The 20,959-nt window shown below is 38.1% G+C and overlaps 1 protein-coding gene across 3 annotated transcripts in view; it reads left to right on the top strand.

Annotated features, from left to right (window-relative positions):
* GALNTL6 (polypeptide N-acetylgalactosaminyltransferase like 6) overlaps positions 1-20,959 on the top strand; it is a 465,365-nt gene that overhangs the window by 156,057 nt on the left and 288,349 nt on the right. For all 3 annotated transcript variants that reach the window (XM_032685192.1, XM_032685194.1, XM_032685195.1), the window contains one exon: positions 14,694-14,802. In XM_032685192.1, coding sequence (XP_032541083.1) covers positions 14,694-14,802 — 109 coding nt within the window. The remainder of the gene's footprint in view (positions 1-14,693; positions 14,803-20,959) is intronic.

Below are 20,959 nucleotides of genomic sequence, written 5' to 3'. Positions count from 1 at the left end.
GTACAACCAGAAGTACAAGACCTGTTAGATCATTATTGCTAGTAGTTTGGTAATTTTAAGTATATGAATCCTGTTGAACTTTCGGGTTTTTTTCAGGTTTGTAACATCATGTAACCTTGACTGCCTTAATTATGTCTAAACATTTCAGTCATTTGTCCACTTTAATTAGGAGAATTCACTGTTACTTCATAAAATAGTGTGAGGTTGGGTTGGAGGTATAAAGTATATGAATGCCCAACATGGGTGTGCTAGGTTATTTTATTCACAGACAGGGAAAAAGAATGTTACAGTAAATAATTTAATCTCTGTTATTTTTAGGAAATGCTAGCCTACTGACACTTGTCTTAGTTCTTTGTCTATTAAGTAATCATGTTTCTTGTCAATTTGTTTGGGGTTTTTAATAAGGAGTTTATACTTGTTGTTCTTAGCCTTGTCCAATTACTAACACAGTAATGCTGTTCTCCTCAAAGTTTCATATACTCCCAGGGTCAGCAACAAGAACTGAGAAGAAGTTGAAAAAATAAGAGCGTTTAGTCTAGGGGAGAAAATAATTTTCATGTCTGTGAAATGAAGCTACTGGAAAGGAAATATGTTATTCCTGTCCCTGGTGAAAAGAACAAAGAAATAGAAGACTTAAATTACGGTGAGTAGTGCAGGTTAGATGAAAGGGGAAGTTTTGTAATTGCAAGAATAATGAGGTATTGAAGGAGATTGCCTTGAGTGATTGTGCAGTCTCAGCTATTGGAAATCTGCAAGGGCAGATGTGATTTAGGCATACCCAGTCCAGATTTGAGGTGGGGCAAGATTATATCTCAAAGGAACTTCCAGATATATTTTTATAATTCTGTGCCTGATTGTGGAATTCCACACAAAAAACCTTAAAACTTACTGTAGTAGTCAATTTATTTTGGTATTTCAACAAAAATGGACATGACAGTGTAGCAACAGGAGCTGATGTAATATCTTAGTATTAAGATACTTCACTATTAATTTGCCTGTTCTTGCAGGTAACTGGATTCAGTTAAAAGTGAGCAAAATCTATTCTGTTTTAATATGTTAAGGTATTAATTATATTCTTGTGTTATTGTTCCGTTGGTAGGATGTAAGAGTGAAAACTTTTTTTCTCAAATGAAAGTATTATATTAAACAGTACTGTTTTGTCAAATCACCCTCAATTTACTTAGTTTTTAGACAGTTACCTATAAGAAAGGTGTATGCATGGGAATAGCTTGACTTAAAACCACTTAGAAGAAAGGAAATGATTGTGGGAATGACTATGATATTGAGAATAAAACAAGCATTGGAGTCAGTAGAAGAAAGCATGATTAGACTTCAAAAAAAAAAAAAAGCCAAAACCTCAAAAACTTAAAACCAATTTATTAATAGTAGGAAGAAGGATTATAGTGCAGACTGAAAAAAAAAAAAGGTGATATAAATGCAATTTGGCTTTACATAGGGAAGTGAAACCAAGTCTTTAGCTCAGAGCTTAGGAACTGTTTTAAGTGGATAAGTCTGACTTCACTGTGAAAATGTACAACCAAATGTACCAAAAATTTTAATTCCTTTGGTTGCAGACTTCATCATGCTGGAAGCACTAGGAAGACTGTCTTTTATCCCAGGAAACCTGCATTGAGTTCATACAAAGCACAGAAATTGTCATGTTTCCAAAGACCTTGCAAGAGGTCTCCTTATCAGCTTTGGGCTGTCTTAAGAAGGCTGAACAAGAATGTAAACCTATCAGTTATGTTTAATTGGCTTACTTTTTGCAGCAGTCTCTGGACTTTGAAAATCTCTAAGACAATGGAAATTACTATCCAATGCCCACATAAGAAGAGAATTCTTTGAAAGATTGCGTAATAATGCATATGCTGCAGCATCAGAAGCCTGCTGATAAGAGTTGTCTCTCTCATTTGGACAGATTAATTAATTGATTTAAGGTCTTCTTTAAAGTGCAAGATAATAATTCTTTTCCAACATGGGTTCACTACTTTAGTTAACTAAACATTGGGGGTTTTTTCTTAAATCTAGTGTAACCTAAACTGCAAATTAGAAATCAGTTATTAATACCTAAAGCTCTAGTATTTTGCAAATCAGTACCCATGGAACATGAATTCTGTTGTGTCATGGATGATCAAGAAACTTCAAAAATACTGTTTAAAGAACTCAGTATTTTCCTTCTGCTGCTTCTGAAAATGTGCATGTAATTGCATAAAATAAAAAGTCACTGTATTTCACCTGTATGCAGAGCTGTTTCATTGTCAACTAATTTAACTGCAGAGATTGTAATTTAAAGCTCGTTAAAATACTTGTTAAAAAATCTATTACTTTTCTATTGTAAAAATTAAAAAACGTACTCATAGACGGCAATTATCATTTACAAATATTCAGAGAGGTCAAATTAAATTTTACCTTATACCGCAGTCAAAAATACAGAATATGCTATCTCACTGCTGCAGAAACTGATGTTTTGTACCACATTTTTTATTTGTGCTCCAACATTCCAGGTAGCAAATTTGGCTAAAGTTAGTTTCTGTATCTGACTTTTCTCTTAAAATGTTTCTATTACAACAGAATATGCAAACAAAAGACAAAAACCCATTTCTGTTGAAAAGATTGGTCAACTTGGGTTATTTAAGAAAAGTAATCATAAATGGTAGTTATCTTTTTTCTAATATTGCTGTGTCTGCTGGATGGGTGGTTTGAGATTTGCTGCAAAGCTGTTACCATTTGTACCTGAGAGATTTTAACAACATTACACTCATGAAGGAAATCGTATTTTTATAAGTGAGAGGTGCACCAAAGGAGAAGAAAAAATAGAAAATGCTTCTGAAATTATTGTTATTCTCTCATGAAGCAACAAATAAGTGGAATTTTACTCATAAGGGATAACCTAACTGTAGTGAACATTTTGTACTGTTTATAAAATCTGTTCCCTAAGAGAGAATGGGCTTTTAGTAAAAGAAATTCAAAAGCAAATTACTTTAGGAGTAAGTTATCATAAGAAAATAAGGTTTTTAATCACCATCACATCGAACAGATATCTCAAAGTAAGAAATGTATTCCTGCTTAAAACACCTGACACTTGATTCAAACAAAAGCACTTTTTGTGTTAAATTGGCGCTGTGGCCAGTGTGAAACAGCATAACACTTAGCATAGTAAAAATGTAAAGATGTTTTTCTTAACTTGAGGAAAAACATGTATATGAAAAGTCTATTAGAAATAAGCACTATCATATCTTTATTATACAGCCTTGCAATGTTGCACACTGCAGGTAGTAAAAAATTAATTAGTCTGCAGACTGTAAATAGATTCTCTCTTGGTTTTTTTAATTAACTTTCAGAAACCACAGAATTACGAACAGTTTGATTCTTTGCCATGAACAGAGGGTTCTGTTTTGGTTTGGGGGATTTGGTGTTTTAGGGGCTTTTTTTGGTGTGTTTGTTTGTAAGGAGAAGACTGTTCATATAAAAGAACATACTTAAAATTTTCTTTGACTGTGTAGCACATGGTTAAAAACCCCATAAACCTAGCATATATTAAATTCTTTCAGGAGTCACTCAAAGCTATTTTTTTATATTGTTAATCAGAAGGGTCTTAGAGAATTTTTTTTGTTCAAAGACCAACCAGTAGCCATACTGGCAAAAATCCTGCTGAGTCTCTTCAAACCCCTTTCATGTCTTTTGATGTTAAAAATAATTTCTGAAAAAAAGGACTCATTAAAAATATGCAGCATTAACACATCATCAGGTATGGTTTTTAAACTTGCTGAAAATGAATAGTTGAATATGGATGCAGGCTCTTCTGCAAGCTTACCCTGTTGTGCTGCCAAAGCACTCTTCATTTGAAAGAGAAGACCTGGAGAAGCAGTACACTGTCAGCATGTGTTCATTTAGATCTGTCATAGATGCTTATGTTACTTGAGTTTGATTTCTTTTCATCAAATTGAAAATGAGACAAATGAAAATAAAACAAAAAAAGATGGGGTGAAGTGTTTTAGTTATTGAGCAGATCTATCAGCAGCTTAGACCAGCAGACAAAGAGATGGGAGTTACTTGCTATATTTTTTTTTTATTAGCCATTCAGTCTAGACTCTATCTCCTGTAAGTCAGATCACATAGTGTCATTTAGGAAGCCAAGGTTCACTCCCAGGCTTTGTAGGTCACCTTTGGCAACTCACGGTGTTTCACATTTTGCTGATGTGGAGTCCAATCTCCTCTGGAGTTCCATGCATTTTATTTCCTGTCAATAGTAATACCATCATCCCTCTCCAAAGGGATTGGAGCATCTGTCTTCTGGGGAGAAGCTCAGGGGGCCGGCTCTACTTAACAAGAGCAGATGTTTATATGCATCGTATCAGTGGATATAAATATCTGACCATGGAGTAAAGAAGACTGAGCCAGACCTTTTTCAGTGGTGCCGAGGGAAAGGGTAAAAGACAGTGGGTACTGACTGAAACACAGAAGAATCCATTTAGAGATACTGTGATGTTCCCAGGATAGCTACTTGATGCTATTCATTTCCATTCTGCTGTCTTCTTTGGGGATTTAGAATCCTTTTGCCTGTGTTGTCCGAGTCATCCTTGTCAGTCAAGAAATACAACTTTCTTGTTGCTTCTCCTTTATGGTAATAAGAGATGCAATCATTGATCATGTGATAAATTAACTGAAATTGTTCTAGTTCTTTCATCAAGGTGACAATGGATATTTTGAAGATGTTAGATATTAAAAGAAATAAGAAATAATTTTTGAGGATGGTTTCAGTAGTTTTGAGGATAGATGCAGCAGAGCTGTGAAGCTCAGAACTTTCATTGGTGAATACCTGATGTAGTCAACACAGGAGTCCGTGAACGTTTTTCCTGATAACTGTAAAATACATGTGTTTAAAATTCTACATCCTGAATGGCAGTACATACTGCAAGATCTTAATCCGTGTATGATGGATGCAAGACAGTATCTGTGCTAAAGAAGCTGTTAGTCTTCTCGTACCAATGTATATTGTTAAATATCCATGATCTTCATAACTTGACATGATAAATCACAACTTTCCAGCTTGCAAATGTATCGTTAAAGAGTTCTCATTCACCCCATGCTCAAGCACTCATACATGGGTCAGTAGGAAATGCTGAAGTTTTTAAAACTCATGTTTTAAGTTAGTTTTTTTGGCTGCAGTTTTGTGACTTTAAATATATAACTCTCATACAGCAATAACAACTTTTATACCTGTCTATAAAAAATCTCAGTAAAGAAATGATTGGGAGCTTGGCATTTTCTAAATAACTTTATTAACAGCTTTGATTTGGAATTGATGGCATGATGCTACTGGCTTGTCCATGCTATTCTAAAATCGAACAGCACAGAAAATCTGATGTGTTTCAAAAGTGAAATAAACTTGAGTCATTCAGATGTCGCAGACTAAATCAAGTGTTGCCCTTTTTTTGATGTGCTGGACTAATTATTTCCACTAATGTAAATGTCAGTGCAATGAACACTTATTTGCTGTGGCATAACAAATAAATGACACAGGAATTCTGAGCATATGAAAAAATTTATCATGTCCTAAAGTTTCTATTATATAGCTTCAAGCCAAAGATTTAGAAAATAATTTGGGTTCATACTTTTAAAAATGCTTTAAAAGTACATAAAAATGAAGTAAAAATAAAAATAAAAGGCAGTAATTATATCTTAATGTATTCTTTTTCTTTCTTTTTTGAAGATTCTAGATTTAGAGCCTTTACTACCTTCTATTGATAGCAAATAGTAGTTCTTTACATTTTACTGAACAGCCTTTGCTTTATCATCAATGCCTCCCAACCCAATGAGGATCCATCCAGATCTGCAGCAGTCATTTGTTTGAAGTGTGTGTGAGTGACACTGTAGGATGAGGTCCCTCAAATGTTCCTCTGGTTCTCTTGTCTCTTCAGTTCTCTCTGGGGATGTCTTGTATGTCCCTGAAGTCCCTCTCCGATGGGCAGCAGTTTTGGCAGGCAGTGGCTGCCCAGCAGCAGTGCAGGACTGACTGGAACTCTCTGTGAATGGCATCAAGAGGTGGGTGCCCGGTGTGTCGGGCAGCTACCCCCCTCAAAGCCTGCAACTCCAGAGACAGAATTCCAGAGAAGGACCCTGACAGGAAACATGGAACCTGGGGGTTTAGAACTACTGGCTGATATTTTTAGCCTATGTTTTGCCTTGCTCCTGTTATATTTAGGAAAGGTTCGTGATGGATCCAAATTACTACATGTGATACTCTCATTTTATGGTTGTGGGAACTTCACAGGTGCTTAAGGACTGTATTGTACCATTTCACTGTTTATAATACTTGTATGCAGATCTCAGTTCAGACACAGGGTCTTTTTTGTTTTTCAGTGTAATACTGAGGAGATACAGGAAAGGAGAGCCACCCAGGCAGTGTACAGAGCTTAAGCTTAAAGGCATAGAGATGAGATAGTGTGATGCTTGGATTTTATACCTTTTCTGTAGATCAGGCTGCATTATATCAAGCACATCCTTCGGGGAAATAATATTGTTTTTCATCTCTAATATCCTCAGCCAGTCACTGGCACCAGAACTGATTTTGGTTGAGTGTAGAAGTGAGGGAGCACTTGACTTCAGATTTGAGTGCCCTAGTGCTCACTTTGATGTTCCTGTGCTAAAATGTAGCATAATCAGGAAAAGGGGAAATCTTTTAAAATTAGTAGTTTTCATGACTGATCCAGCTACAGGAGAGGAAGCTTCATGAGGATGTCTGTGTTCATATACTTGTGATAATACCAGAACAGAAATTTAGGAAATTAAGATGTTGTGATTTTGCAGCTGATTTACAATAAATATATGATCGTAATATCCAGTGACACCACTCTTTAAAAAGTTATCCTTAATTTTATTCTGATAAAGGAATTAATTTAATTGTTCAGCGTGTTCTGATTTTTTTTTTATTATTGTCTTGCTTGATCAGAGGACTTGGTCGGAGCTTAGAGTCCTGAGAAAGTTCAGTGTTACTAGTATAAAAAAAAAGTAGTGAATTGTTTGTTTTACACAACACTGTTTACAAACACTATACAGAATCTTTTATTCCAAGAACAAACAAGAATAGAACAGTGGTTGTTTTTATGCTTCTCTTGAAACATCCCTGGAGGTGTCTATGCTCAGTACTTCTTTGTGCCTTTATTTCCCATGTGCATCTTTTCCTGAGTGTGAACAAGTGCTTATGTTCTAAGTAAGATTATTTCCTAAAATTCATTAAACAATTGGAAGTGGTTATGCTGATCAACATACACTGTTTTGTTAATGCAGTATTCAGTTGTATATTAGTGTTTAGTAAAATAACCCTAGAGCTAGTGAACAAAGCTTCAGGCTCAAAGTGAATCTGTAATTATATCTTCTTTTTTTTTTAATGTTTTTAGAAAGGTGCATTTCCATTGATATATCCTCTTCCCTTGCCTGAGTCGCCTCTAATTGTCTGCCTCCACTGAGTGAAATTAAAAATAAATGAATTATTCAATGAAGGCACTTATTTCTGAGTTGGAGCTTTCAAATGTCACAGCAGAGAAGCTTTTTTCCCTCTCTGAGGGATCTAACAGTCTGTGAGTGAGTTTTTGGTAATTGTGCTATTTTTGGGGCTTATCATATTCTCTGTAATTGAACCAGATGTTGAGTCTTCTCTGGAGGAAAAGGGTCTTCTGAGTCTATGTAGTAGTGTATCAGTCTTGCATCCCAAAAGGTTTGAGGTTAATGTGAAAATGAAATAGTAAGGCAGATGCTGTATGTTATGTTCCCATAGATGGGTAATCCCTTTTGGACTGAAACACTTAAAAATGTGCAACTCACAGGTGCATACTACATGTAAAAAGTCGTTGGATGATAAATTGTTGTAGGATGTTTTTGACAGTCAGTCAAAATCCAATACTTTGTATGCAGTGGGATATTTACTGTTGTAATTGTTCTGAAATGGTGAAAATAGTTCATGAGTTCAAGAGGCTAAGGGCTGTAGAGGCAGACTGCATATTTGTGGGGGACTTACACCCTGAGTATGTTTCAGCTGATCTGTTGAGCTCATTTCTCATCCCTATGTATTGATATGTCACTAAAGAATACATATAAGCATTGCTTTTGTGTTAGGGTGAGATACTGAGAGGAAGCAGGGGCAGGTGTGCCTGAGTCTTCTCCTTTCTCATGTCTTGGTTTCCACCAGAAAGCAGCTTTGCTTTGTATCTTAGAAAGAGCCAAAGTGTTCCAAAGTCATGCTTCGGATTTCTAAGGCCCTCATGTATACCAAAGGAGTATTATTGCTCTTACAGTTACAGGTACATGTAGAACTAACACTTCACACTAGTCATGGAGTGTTGCTGCTATTTAAGTATGTAAGAACCCAGGCTGTGCAAGTAGCAAATGTGTATTTCCAGAACAATTTGGGTCCCATGATCTATGGTAGAATAATTTGCTTAGCCACAAACCTTTGATAAATTTTTCTTTTATGGTTTGGAACCTAACCTTATTTGGTTATTTGTTTAAATACCTAAACCCATTTTTGTGTTGAACTCATAAGGTATTTTATGGCATGAATTTATTAATTTTTTATCTACTCAGTTTATACATTATCCCTGAAATGAAGAATTGCTTTTGTTGCCATCTTTAGTATTTCTACTTGTGCAATGTGGTTAATTTTATTTGAGTTTAGTCCATCAGCTTATGGTTAAATATGTGTTCAGCAAAAATTCAGAATCAGGATCCATTAGCACATTCCATCTTTTGATGTCATATTCACCTACTCAGAACTTACCTTTCCGAGCTGGACTGTAGAGGTTTATGGGCTTTTTGTGTGTACTTACGAGTAGCACCACTTCGTTATTATTATCTGGTCATTATGCCAAAGAGCCAACCTGTCTATAACTAAACTGGAGTTTGTTCTAGTTTGACCATAGAATCATAGAATCAACCAGGTTGGAAGGGACCTCTGAGATCATCAAGTCCAACCCTTGATCCACTACCACCGTGGTTACTAGACCATAGCACTAAGTGCCCCATACAGTCTTATCCTAAAAACCTCCAGGGACAGAGAATCCACCACTTCCCTGGGCAGCCCATTCTAATGTCTGATTACCCTCTCTGTAAAGAATTTCTTCCAAATAGCTAACCTAAACCTCCCTTGGCAGAGTTTAAGACCATGCCTTCTTGTCTTACTGATAGTTGCCTGGGAGAAGAGACCAATGCCCACCTGGCTACAACCTCCTTTCAGGTAATTGTAGAGAGTGATGAGGTCTCCCTTGAGCCTCCTCTTCTCCAGGCTAAACAACCCCACCTCCCTCAGCCTCTCCCCATAGGACTTGTGCTTGAGTCTCTTCACCAGCCTTGTTGCTCTTCCCTGGACCTACTCCAGCACCTCGACATCCTTCCTGAACTGAGGGGCCCAGAACTGGACACAGTACTCAAGGTGTGACCTCACCAGTGCTGAGTACAGGGGAAGAATCACTTCCCTGGTCCTGTTGGCCACACTGTTCCTGATACAGACCAGGATGCCATTGGACTTTTTGGCCACCTGGGCACACTGCTGGCTCATGTTCAGCTTCCTGTCAATCCAAACTCCCAGGTCCCTTTCTGCCTGGCTGCTCTCCAGCCACTCTGTCCCCAGCCTGTGGTGCTCATGGGGTTGTTGTGGCCAAAGTGCAGGACCCGGCACTTGGCCTTGTTGAACCTCATCCCGTTGGAATCAGCCCAACTCTCCAGGCTGTCCAGGTCCCTCTGCAGAGCCCTCCTGCCTTCCAGCTGATCAACATTCCCCCCCAACTTAGTGTCATCTGCAAATTTGCTGATGGTGGACTCAATCCTCTCATCTAGATCATTGATAAAGATATTAAACAGAACTGGGCCCAACATTGATCCCTGGAGGACACCACTATTGACCAGCCGCCAACTGGATGCAGCACCGTTCACCAGCACTCTCTGGGCCCAGCCCTCCAGCCAGTTCCTAACCCAGCACAGAGTGCCCCTGTCCAAGCCATGGGCTGACAGCTTTTCCAGGAATATGCTGTGGGAGATGGTGTCAAAGGCTTTGCTGAAGTCCAGGTAGACACATCCACAGCCTTCCCTTCATCCACCAGGCGGGTCACCTGATCATAAAAGGAGATCAGGTTGGTCAGACAGGACCTGCCCTTCCTAAACTCGTGCTGGCTGGATCTGATCCCTTGTCCATCCTGTAGGTGCTGTGTGATTGCACTTAGGATGATCTGCTCCATAACCTTTCCAGGCACTGAGGTCGGGCTGACAGGCCTGTAGTTTCCCGGGTGCTCCTTCCGGCCCTTTTTGTGGATTGGTGTGACATTCGCCAACTTCCAGTCATCTGGGACCTCCCCAGATGACCTTCCTCATCTTTGATAACTATGTTCCCACCCATGTCCAATAAAGAACGGAGGTTTTCCTTGCCCCTCCTTTTGCTATTGATATACCTGTAGAAGGACTTTTTGTTATCCTTCACAGAAGTGGCGAGATTAAGTTCAAGTTATGCCTTCTTCTCTCTAATTTTCTTTCTACATGACCTAACTATATTCCTAAACTCTTCCTGAGTAGCCAGCCCTTTTTCCATAATCAGTAGGCTCTCCTTTTCCCCCTAATTTCCTTCAAAATCTCCCTGTTCAACCAGACCGGTCGTCTTTCCCACCAACTTGACTTCTGGCAGACTGGGACAGCCCGCTCCTGTGTGTTCAAGACTTCCTTCTTGAAGTATGTCCATCCTTCCTGGACCCCTTTGTTTTCAAAGGTTGTTTCCCAGGGTACACTCTGGACTAGTCTTCTAAATAGGCCAAAATCTGCCATCCGGAAGTCCAGCATAGAGGTTTTATTGATGGCCCTCTTTGCATCCCTGAGTATTGAAAACTCTATTATTTCATGGACACTGTGCCCCATACAGCCTCCAACCACCACATCTCCCACCAGCCCCTCTCTGTTTGTGAACAGAAGGCCTAGCGAGGCCCCATCCCTGGTAGGCTCATTTACCAGCTAGAGCAGGCAATTATCCTCTGTATACTCTAGGAATCTCCTAGACTGCCTCTTCTCCACTGTGTGGAGTTCCTCGCAGACATCCAGCAGGTTAAAGTCACCCACGACAACAAGGGCTGGCGATTTTGAGACATCCGCCAGCTGCTTGTAGAATAATTCATCACACTCATCATCCTGATTGAGTGGTCTGTAACAGACTTTCACCAGGATGTCAGCCTTGTTGGCCTCCCCCCTGATTTCAATCCACAGGCACTCAACCTTATTGTTACTGACGAAGTTCCACAGAGTCAAGAGACTCTCTAACATATAGAGCCATCCCTCCACCTCTCCTACCTTGCCTGTCCCTTCTGAAGAGCTTGTAGACATCCATGGCAGCATTCCAGTCATGCGAGTCATCCCACCACATTTCCGTGATGGTGACTACATCATAGCTTTCCTGCTGCACAATGGCTTCCATCTCCTCTTGTTTGTTACCCATGCTGTGTGCACTGGTGTACATGCATTTCAGCTGGGCTGCTGATTTCACTCTTAACTCAGGCTTTTCACCCTTAGGCTCCTCTCTGGAGAGCCCGGTTTCAATCCCTTCCCCCTTCAAACCTAGTTGAAAGCCCTCCTGATCAGCCCTGCCAACTTGATGCAAGATAGAATATAATTTAAATTGTCAATGTATCCAAAAAGTTGGAGAACTAGAATAAGAATATTACATTTTTTTTTATTAGTTTTTTTTCTTTTCCTTACTTGACAGCTAGAAATGCTTTAGAAATGGGAGCTCTTCTAGTCATTATCATCTGGAAAAGAGGCATGTGAGCATACTTAGAGTTTTACAATGGAGCCTTTTAGCAGTTTTAAAACATTCCAGAAATTGTGGTTTAGGGTCTTTGAAAATGCAATTTGTTTACCCTTAGGCAGAAGTGAAATGGAGGAATCCGTTTTCTGAAGTGCATTTGTATCTCCTTAAATAATACAGCAACGTAAAAAAAAAAAAAAAAGGAAAGAAAAAAAAAGAAAAACAATCCTTCAGTTGCTGGCAAGGGAGTGAAGGCAGTTCTGATCTCTTCAGAGCTGTAGAATTTGCACTGCAAAACTCCTGCTCTTTCCAGAAAATTTGGCTGTGCAACTCGACATCCCTTCCTAATCCCTGTTCCATGCTCACTGCAGAGGTAAAACTGTGTACACAGGGTGAGTTTCATGAAGTCCAGTCCCTCTAAGTGTCACAATGTTCAGTCCTCATTGAGATTATGCTGTCTGAATACTAGTTAAGAAGTGACATGCGAAGCATTGTATTTAATTCCCCTTACATTGAAAGAGTGTTAGAGCTGAAAAGTCACCATGGTATGATGTGAGGGAGTTAAGGGACTTATTACAAAAAAATCTCAATAATCCAAACAAAACTCAGTTGTTAAACAGGGACTTATGATGGCACCAACACAAGGGGTTTGGATTTGTTAATTTCTTATGTCCTCTTAGGGCACTGTTACCCTTCCAAAATATGAGCCACAGCATGATTTCTGTGAGCTTTTTGTGTATTGCACAATATTCGGATGTATATTTATCCTTTTGCTATATTAATTTTAGTAGATGTATTTGTTTAACTGTATTATGCTTGCAAGAGGGCCTCCTGGTACGTTAGACTTGTAAATGTTATCAGGTAAAGTAACTACATGTAACTAATACTTTTAAAATGCAAATAGACAAACCAGAAACCTCTAAACTCTACTATTCAGCTGTCTTTCAGTGTCCTGCAGACTTGCCATTTAGATCACTGTTTTTAGGGAAAGAAGCCATCATAGGAAAAAAGAGTCACAAAAGTAAAGTTTATCCTGCTTTTGATAGTTTCGATAGTCTTGATTTTTTTGGGGACCAAATGATTGACACCAGCTGTACCCATACTGACAAGAGATAGAAGTTTAATTGAATCTGTCTGGACCTGCTTCAGAGTAGATGATTTTAGGAATTTGGGCTACAGAATCATGATTAATGCTCTTGCAGCCTGTGTCCTACCTTATGCTTCTGGCTTTAAAAAGCAAGCAGTTTCGTATTACTATTAGAACATTAGCATTGTTTGAACTCAAGAATTACTGAATTTAGTGAGTCCATTTCAAGAACATGAAAGGTTAGATATTTTGATAACCTGAAATATTTTTATCAGGATATATTAAGTTCTTTGATTCTTCCAGGTGTGAATCTCGGACTTGTATTATATTAAAATACAGAGACAATAGTGTTTTCTTGGAATATGTCTGCAAAAGTTTTAATAGAAAAATAACCACAGACTGGATTGCATTTTGGGATTATGTAACATAAATTACCTTTGATATTAAGACTAAAAAATGTAGGTCATGCTAGCAGAATGTGATGGATTTTTTGTGGTATCTCAGGGATTTATTGGAGACCACTGAGCTCACACCACTTTGCCCTGAATATCCAACATTCTCATCTGACCCAAAGCAGAGCTTTTCAGCGTGAATCTTTGTCAGCCAGGATTTCTAGCATCCTTTGCTTAAAGGTAACCAGTCATGCCTGGCATCCCTCACTTCTTGCTTACAAATTCAAAAGCCTTAGAACCTCAGTTTTAAGGATGGCTTAGCGACCACATCTGCACCATGTAGCTTGGCAAATATTTGTCTGTCCTAAAAAACGAAACCCTAGCTCAGCATGCTGGGACAATTTCACTTTGAGGCAGTGAGTGTCATCCAGTTTTGTGCAGCCAGTAGTGTAAAATCAGGAATGGCAAATGGGTGAGTCCAATGCTCTTTGGGTTTACAGACTTGATACATGAAGGGCAAAGTATCACTGTTACATATGCATAAGATTTTTGTAGAGCTTTCAGTATTTCCTGTTAGAAGGTTGATCAGATGTTGCGTCCCTGGAACTGCTTTTCGAGTGTGTTTTCACAGAACTTTGATAACAATGTTTCTAACATGCATTATATATCTGCTCTTTATTCTGAACAGTTTGCTGATTCAAACCTACTGATTCAGTTGTCGTCTTTGCTTGTCAAATTTTGTCCACTTTTACCACATTTTTTTGTAAATAAAGCATTTAGAAAAGCCTAACTTTATTTGAAACCTGCTGCAGCTTTGTACTACTTCCTACAGATCTACATTTCATGTACTTCTAATGGGACTTTTCGATTCTTATTTTTCATAAAAATACTAGCATTTGGCAGAAAGAATGATGAAAATAAAAGCTCTAGAAAGATAATTTCACCTAGAAGCAAAAGGCAGTTCTTAGCTTTACCCAAGAATCAGGAGTCTGGAAAGAGGAAGTCATCTTACCAACTAGATGTCATATGGGGGTTTTTTTCCTAGGTATTTTGTGGTGGTGTGTGTTTGTTTTTTTCCCCTTATCACTTATCATGAAGAAAGATCTACGAGATTTGAAAGTGTTTGGGGGATCTCTTTGCTCTGTGCCTTTGATGCAGTTTTTTGACCTTGTGTAAATACCAATAACTCAACAGCAAGTATTGAAAAAATAAAAAAAAATTAAAGGGAAACATTGAAAGGTACAGAGTAAATATAACTCCAATTTTGCTTGAGTGGTAGTTTAAGGAAAAAATCAAGGTACTTCATTTAACACAGTAAATTTTCAATATTTGTATTGAATAAGCTGAATGTTTTATTTACTTGACTGTTCCTCTGTAATAATGCAAGACACATATGTATGTATATATTTATTTGTTTGTTTATTTATTGTTTCCACAGACACTTCCATTGGGGCTGGGAGATGGACAACTCTTTACCTGGACTGATGGCTTAAAAAGGAAGGACTGGCATGATTATGAAAGCATTCAAAAAGATGCTATGCGTTCAGGTATACATGAGTTCAGAACAAATTAAAGTGGTTTACTCATTCTTTATCTACATGGTTATTTTTTCTTTTAAGTCATCTAAAAGGCATTCCTAACAACCTTTTTTTTTATTGCAATGCTACAAGGACATAATGTTCTGAATTTAGGGGTCAGACCAAGCATAAATACCTTATCTCTGAAAACAGCTGGGTGACAATAAAAATAATGTGTTTCATGCTAATAACTATATAATGATTTTGTAATGGGAAAAAATGTTGTCATGAAAATATTTTCTATGTTCAAATCAGTTGTTAGACTGTGACCAAATTGAAACAAAGTGTTGGTTTCCAAAGGGGCATACATTACAACTAAAGCCAAGTTGTCCTTAAATCAATGAATAAAACTTGAGTTCAGGGAGTTCAGTACCTATAGCTGCCAAGAATATCTAAGGTTATCTTGGAAGAAAACTTTTGGCACTTTTACCATTGTCAAACTTCAATCCTAGAAGCTAAAGCTACTTCACTTCATTCTGACAGTCTAAAAGTATTTGAAAATGGGAGAAAATTGTATTTGCAGATATGCTGAAGGACACTTTGTTACAGTAGGTAATGCAATTTTAATGTACCTTCTCGTGGTGCATGCCCTAATTGCAAAGGATGGTTTGTATTCCTTTTTCTGTCATCAGAGCGTGTTCAGATTTGAATTCTTCTTTTATAATATAATGTACAACTCTTCAACATAAGATGAATTAAATTAGAAAGAAGGGAAACAGCAGTTGAATTGCACCTTAATCAGTGTTTCAAAGTCATTATTTTACAAAGGCCAATCTACTATTGTAAAATAAATTATGTTGTCTTGATCCCACTGTCTTGAGACAGCAAACACCTCCCCCAGAATACCTCTACAGCTGAACCTAGTTGACAGATTCATAAGACGTAGTAAGTACTTAGTTTTGCAGTAAGTAAAACAAGTAAAATATTGCAAATGTAGGTTAATTTTGTAAACTGTTTCTCCCTTTCTCTTTTGAATCTTGATCACTAACTAAAAAAATTATCCTTTCCTCTCACATGTGCTTAGGAAGTATAAAAGGTGAGGAGGAGGAGGAATTTATTCTATGCAACTTAGGAGTTATCAGATCAATAATTATTGTGTTCCAAATTTCTGACTGAAAAATGACAAATATCTAAGAGAAGGTACAAAATAGTAGCAGCATGTATGTAGAAACTTGCACATATATAGAGAATATCACATCTGCTGGTTAGAATGGACTTTTTCAAGAGGTGTACACTGATGCTTTGTCAATGTACTTTTAATTCCTAAATGTTTAATATGGTCCCCATATGTTTTAGGTAAAATAACAGTAATACTTAGGATTATCTGATGGATAGCTATAGCACTGCCAACATAATGCAAGCCATTGCATCGAGTCAACTAAGAAACTTACAGAACGTGTTATGTAGCTTTGTTATTTCCAGTCCTGATCCTAACATTATAACTGTAGTAGTATGTGAATATTTTTTCCAGTAAACTTTGATTCTTGGTAATGATAGTGCTTCAAATATTTTGACTTATTTATATTTTTAAATTTTTTTTATTTTACTGTTTGCTGAGTTTGCCCTTTTAAGAAATCTCTTTTAAATTATTTTTGTCATCATTATTCAGTAGATCAAAATAACTTCTAATGCTTTTTTTTGTGAAAATCACAGTATAGTAATAAAATACAAAGGTGGATTATCTCAGTGCACTCTTTTGGGACATACTATGTGATTTCTCTTCCTAATAACAAAACAAAATATATCTGAAATGAACTTTTAGTTAAAAATCTGTCTGAAAGCATGAAATAACACCAATGAAAAGGCTTCTCGGGACATTTCAGGAGAGGTAGTCAATGGTCCTTGCACTGAAAAAAAAGGAGTGAAGTATTTCTTTTAATTCAGTCTAGCTGTTGATCTGTAAAGCTTACAATTTCTTAAGCACTGGGAATGTGAATTTCATAATTTCTAATTATGGAGAGGTACTAGTTTCTCCATGACTACTTCTTCCATTTCATGGCCAAATATTTTGATTCCTTTTCATTCCATGAAATAAAAAAATCTGTGTTCCTGGATTTGTGTAGTCTCTCCTCCTATTTATAAAGCCATTTGCTTTATAAATATACTACTTATCAGTACAGAATAGATGTAGTGAAATGAAGATCATGTCATTCAGTCAACCCAATCACTTCCATTTTTCTCTGAATATTATTCTGTCATTAGCTCAAAACCAGTGACTGAAGTATAGGAATAGGAATGCAAAAATTAACGTTAACAAGAAATAATTCCTAACTAAACAGTTGTGATAAATACTTTAGAAAGAAAAAAAAAGAAGTTTAATTGCTTCCATTTTCTTAAGTGAGCCATTAAGTCAATCAAATATTACAATGGAGGGGGAGGAACAAAATAAGCTAATCAGAGAAACTGACTTTGTTGGAGTTGATATGTCGTGCCATCTTTTTGACAAGAAATCAGCATTTAAAATAAGAACTGTTTCTATTAATTTATTTTCCTCTGGGAATACAACTGATGGCATGCCTTGATGAAGAATATGCTTAATTTGCACTAAAAATATGAGAACTGTAAACAAATGCAAATTGCGCATCTGTCAATTTTTGTTTCATTAAGTAATAAACAGTGTCCTAAGTATATCAGAAGAGTGCTCTTGCATTGAAGTTCAGAGTTGTGAGTGCACCTTTCTCAGCTTGCGTAGTAATAACCTAGGTAGCTGCTGTTGTGTATATTAACCCAGGTACAGCAGCGCTGATTGTGTCATGGCAGTGTAAACCTACCTGCATCCCTACAGAGAGTGGAGATCCTGGATGCTGAAGCCCTTGATATTGCCATTAATCAGCTACTGTAGTTGTCATTTCTTCATTTCATCAGAGATTTCCCTACTTGCCTTCAGTTGTCTGGGGAGGACTCTTGAGTGCTTTTCTACCAATTAATTTCAGGAGCGTGGCAGCTTCTGTGGCATCAATGGCCACTGATTTTCCAAGCTTTCTGTGCAAAACTAGGAATGTTAGGTCCCTGAATGCTCCTGTGTGGGATGAGATTCACAGGAGAGAGAGCCATGTGAGCCTAAGGTAGTAATTCAGAAGCATCCACGAGAAGAAATTATGTTGATTTCACCCCTATCTTTATGTCCTGGGTAGTGAGAATAAAAGTCCTCGAGAATCAGTCAATGTCATTGTTCCTCCATTTCTGAAAGTTATTTTATCTATTTCACTCAAGAACTTCTCAGCTCTACCATCAGGTACAAGTAGGACCAGTAATGATGAATTACAGCCCTTTTCAAATAAGAGGAAGGATTCATATGTGTAATTCTTGGACTTTTAAAGAAGTATAGATTGAATGTTTATATTTTAATATGGTGCTATTTCTGATCATGAAAAGCTATTCCTAGCTACAGGTGATAGCTTTCCCAATGTAAATTACTAGAAAAGGAGAACTGAAGGATTAGAAAAGGGGAAAATTTCCAGCTGAGCAGAACTGGAAAACAAAAAATAAGGTTTAATTTCTGAAAACTTTTTGTCAATTCTAATAATTATATTAATAGCTGTGGCGGGACTGGCTGAGCCAGAATTTATTTCTCCATAGTAGCCCTCACAGTGCTGTGGTCTGCATCGGTAACTTCATGGCTTGACTTCGCAAATGAAGATTTGAGAAAGATTCTACACACATTTGCTACAAGCGCGCTGATGGCTAAAAAGGCCAGTGTGAGATAGACAAGTCTGGTTACAAAAGGCACTGCGGAAAGTCTCCTTAGGCGGTATTGGCAAGACACGATTCTTTCTGCATTCTCTTTTCTCCTCAAGAATGATTCTGCGTGTGTTCTCAAAAGAAGCAGCAGCATTATGTATAGTGTATCTCCATGTCTCTCGATTGGAGGCCAGAGTAGACCAGTGATGATGATCAATATGGCCAAAGCTGAGATATTGTTTCAGGGAGTCCTTGTATCTCCTCTTTGGAGCTCCTCTCTTGTGGCAGCCAGTGGCAAGTTCACCATAGAGCACAACCTTAGGGAGGCAGTAGTCCTGCATCCTTGAGACATGTCCTGCCCAACACAGCTGTGTTCTCAGCAACATGGCCTCAATACTTGTAACTGCTGCCTGTTCAAGAACAGATGTATTAGTCACGTAATCAGTCCAGTGGATGTTTAGGATTGTATGGAGGCAGCGCTGATGGAAGTGTTCTAAGAGTCGCAAGTGGTGGAGGTAAATGACCCATGATTTGGACCCATATAAAAGAGTAGACAGCACAATGGCTCTGTAAACACTGATCTTTGTACTTTTTTTCAGGTGTTTATTACACCAAACTCTTTTATGGAGTTTTCCAAAAGCTCTATATGCCTTTGCTAACCTGTTGTCTATCTCTTTGTCAATCTTACTGTCCAAGAAGATGATACTTCCCAGATACTTAAACTGCTGGACTGACTTGAGCTCTGATTTGCCAATGATGATGTGAGGATGGTGGAAAACTTCCTGAGGTGCAGGTTGATAGAAAACTTCTGTCTTCTTCAAGCTGACTTCCAGCCCAAAAAGCTCAGCGGCCTCTGCAAAGCAGGATGTTAAACGCTGCAGAGCTACTTCTCTGTGGGTGATGAGGGCAGCGTCATCAGCATAAAGCAGCTCCCGGACAAGATGGTTTAAGGTCTTGGTGTGGGCCTTCAGTCGCCTTAGGTTGAATAGGCTTCCATCGGTACAATATCGGATGTAGATACCGTCCTGATCATCGAGGTCTGCTGTGGCCCTTTGGAGCATCATGCTGAAAAAGATTGTGAATAGAGTTGGTGCAAGAACATAGCCTTGTTTCACACCACTGGTAATTAGAAAGGGCTCAGAAAGTGCATCGCCATATCTGACTTGACCACACTGATCCTCATGAAGCAAAATGATCATTTTGAGGAACTTGGGGGGACATCCTAATCATTCAAAAATCTGCTACAGACCTTTTCAACTCACAATATGAAAAGCTTTGGAAAATCAACAAAAGTTACATAGAGTCCTTTGTTCTGTTCCCTATACTACTCTTGCAGTTGTCTGTGGTACTCTTGTTGGCTCTGAAACCACACTGGCTTTCAGGTAGAAGTTCTTCTGCAATAGCAAGTATTAATCTGTTCAAAAGTATTCTTCCAAGGATTTTACCAGCAATGGAGAGCAGAGTAATACCTCAGTAATTTGAACAGTCTGATTTATCTCCTTTCTTCTTATACAAAGTAATGATGACTGGTAGCTAGAGGAGTGTTGATAACACACCAATGTTTTGGCTACTGCTGAGCACAGCACTGTAACATTCCTTCTTCAGTCAAGGGCAAGATCCTGAGAGGGGACAAAAGTAGGCCAGCTGACCCACATTGACCAAGGGGATATTCCAGACCACGTGACGTCAACCCAGATATAAAACTGAGGCAAGGAGCAGGACTAGAGGCACTCATTGTCTCTGATGGCTGCCTGCTGACAACCGTTACGTGTGCTGGAGCCCTGCTTCTCGCAGAAGTGGCTGACCATTGCTCCTTGTGGGAAGTAGAGATTAACTACTGGCTTCTGTTTTGTGCGTGTGCACACTGCTTTTGCTTTCTTTTTTTTGCATCAATATAAACTACCTTATCACAACCCATGATTTGTGTTGTTTTCTTTTCCCACCTTACCTCTCCCCTGTCTGGCTGGGAAGGGGAGGAATAGAGGGACTGGGTGGACATCTGGCGTTCAGCCAAGGTGAACCCGCCACAATAACCTATAAGGTACATGTAGAAATATTGCACACTGCAAGTTTCATAGTGTTTTTTTGTTTTCAATTTGTGGGTTTTTTTAATACAGTCTTCTGGGTTTTTTTCCTTTATAGTGATTTGGAGATATTTTTGTCTGATTGCATGTGTATGCTGAAATTATATTCTATGAGGTTTGTTAAAAATTTAGTGTAATAGGCAAATTTCTGAGAGAATGGCAACACGTAAAGAGCTGTGTAAATATAAATATATAAAAGCCTTTGTCTTCAAAAGAAATTGGTTAAGGGATTGATGAAGTCTATGTAGCTGTCAATACTTTTGTGTTTGACTGTTGAGCCATTTTGCTGCTTTGCTAATAAGATCTCAGAGGAAAAACCTTTTAGCATGTACCATAACAGCCAGTGGTTATTCCAGCAGTTA

The sequence above is a fragment of the Chiroxiphia lanceolata genome, chromosome 4, assembly GCF_009829145.1.
Source record: "Chiroxiphia lanceolata isolate bChiLan1 chromosome 4, bChiLan1.pri, whole genome shotgun sequence".
Lineage (NCBI taxonomy): Eukaryota > Metazoa > Chordata > Aves > Passeriformes > Pipridae > Chiroxiphia > Chiroxiphia lanceolata.
This window is presented reverse-complemented; position numbering and strand designations above follow the sequence as displayed.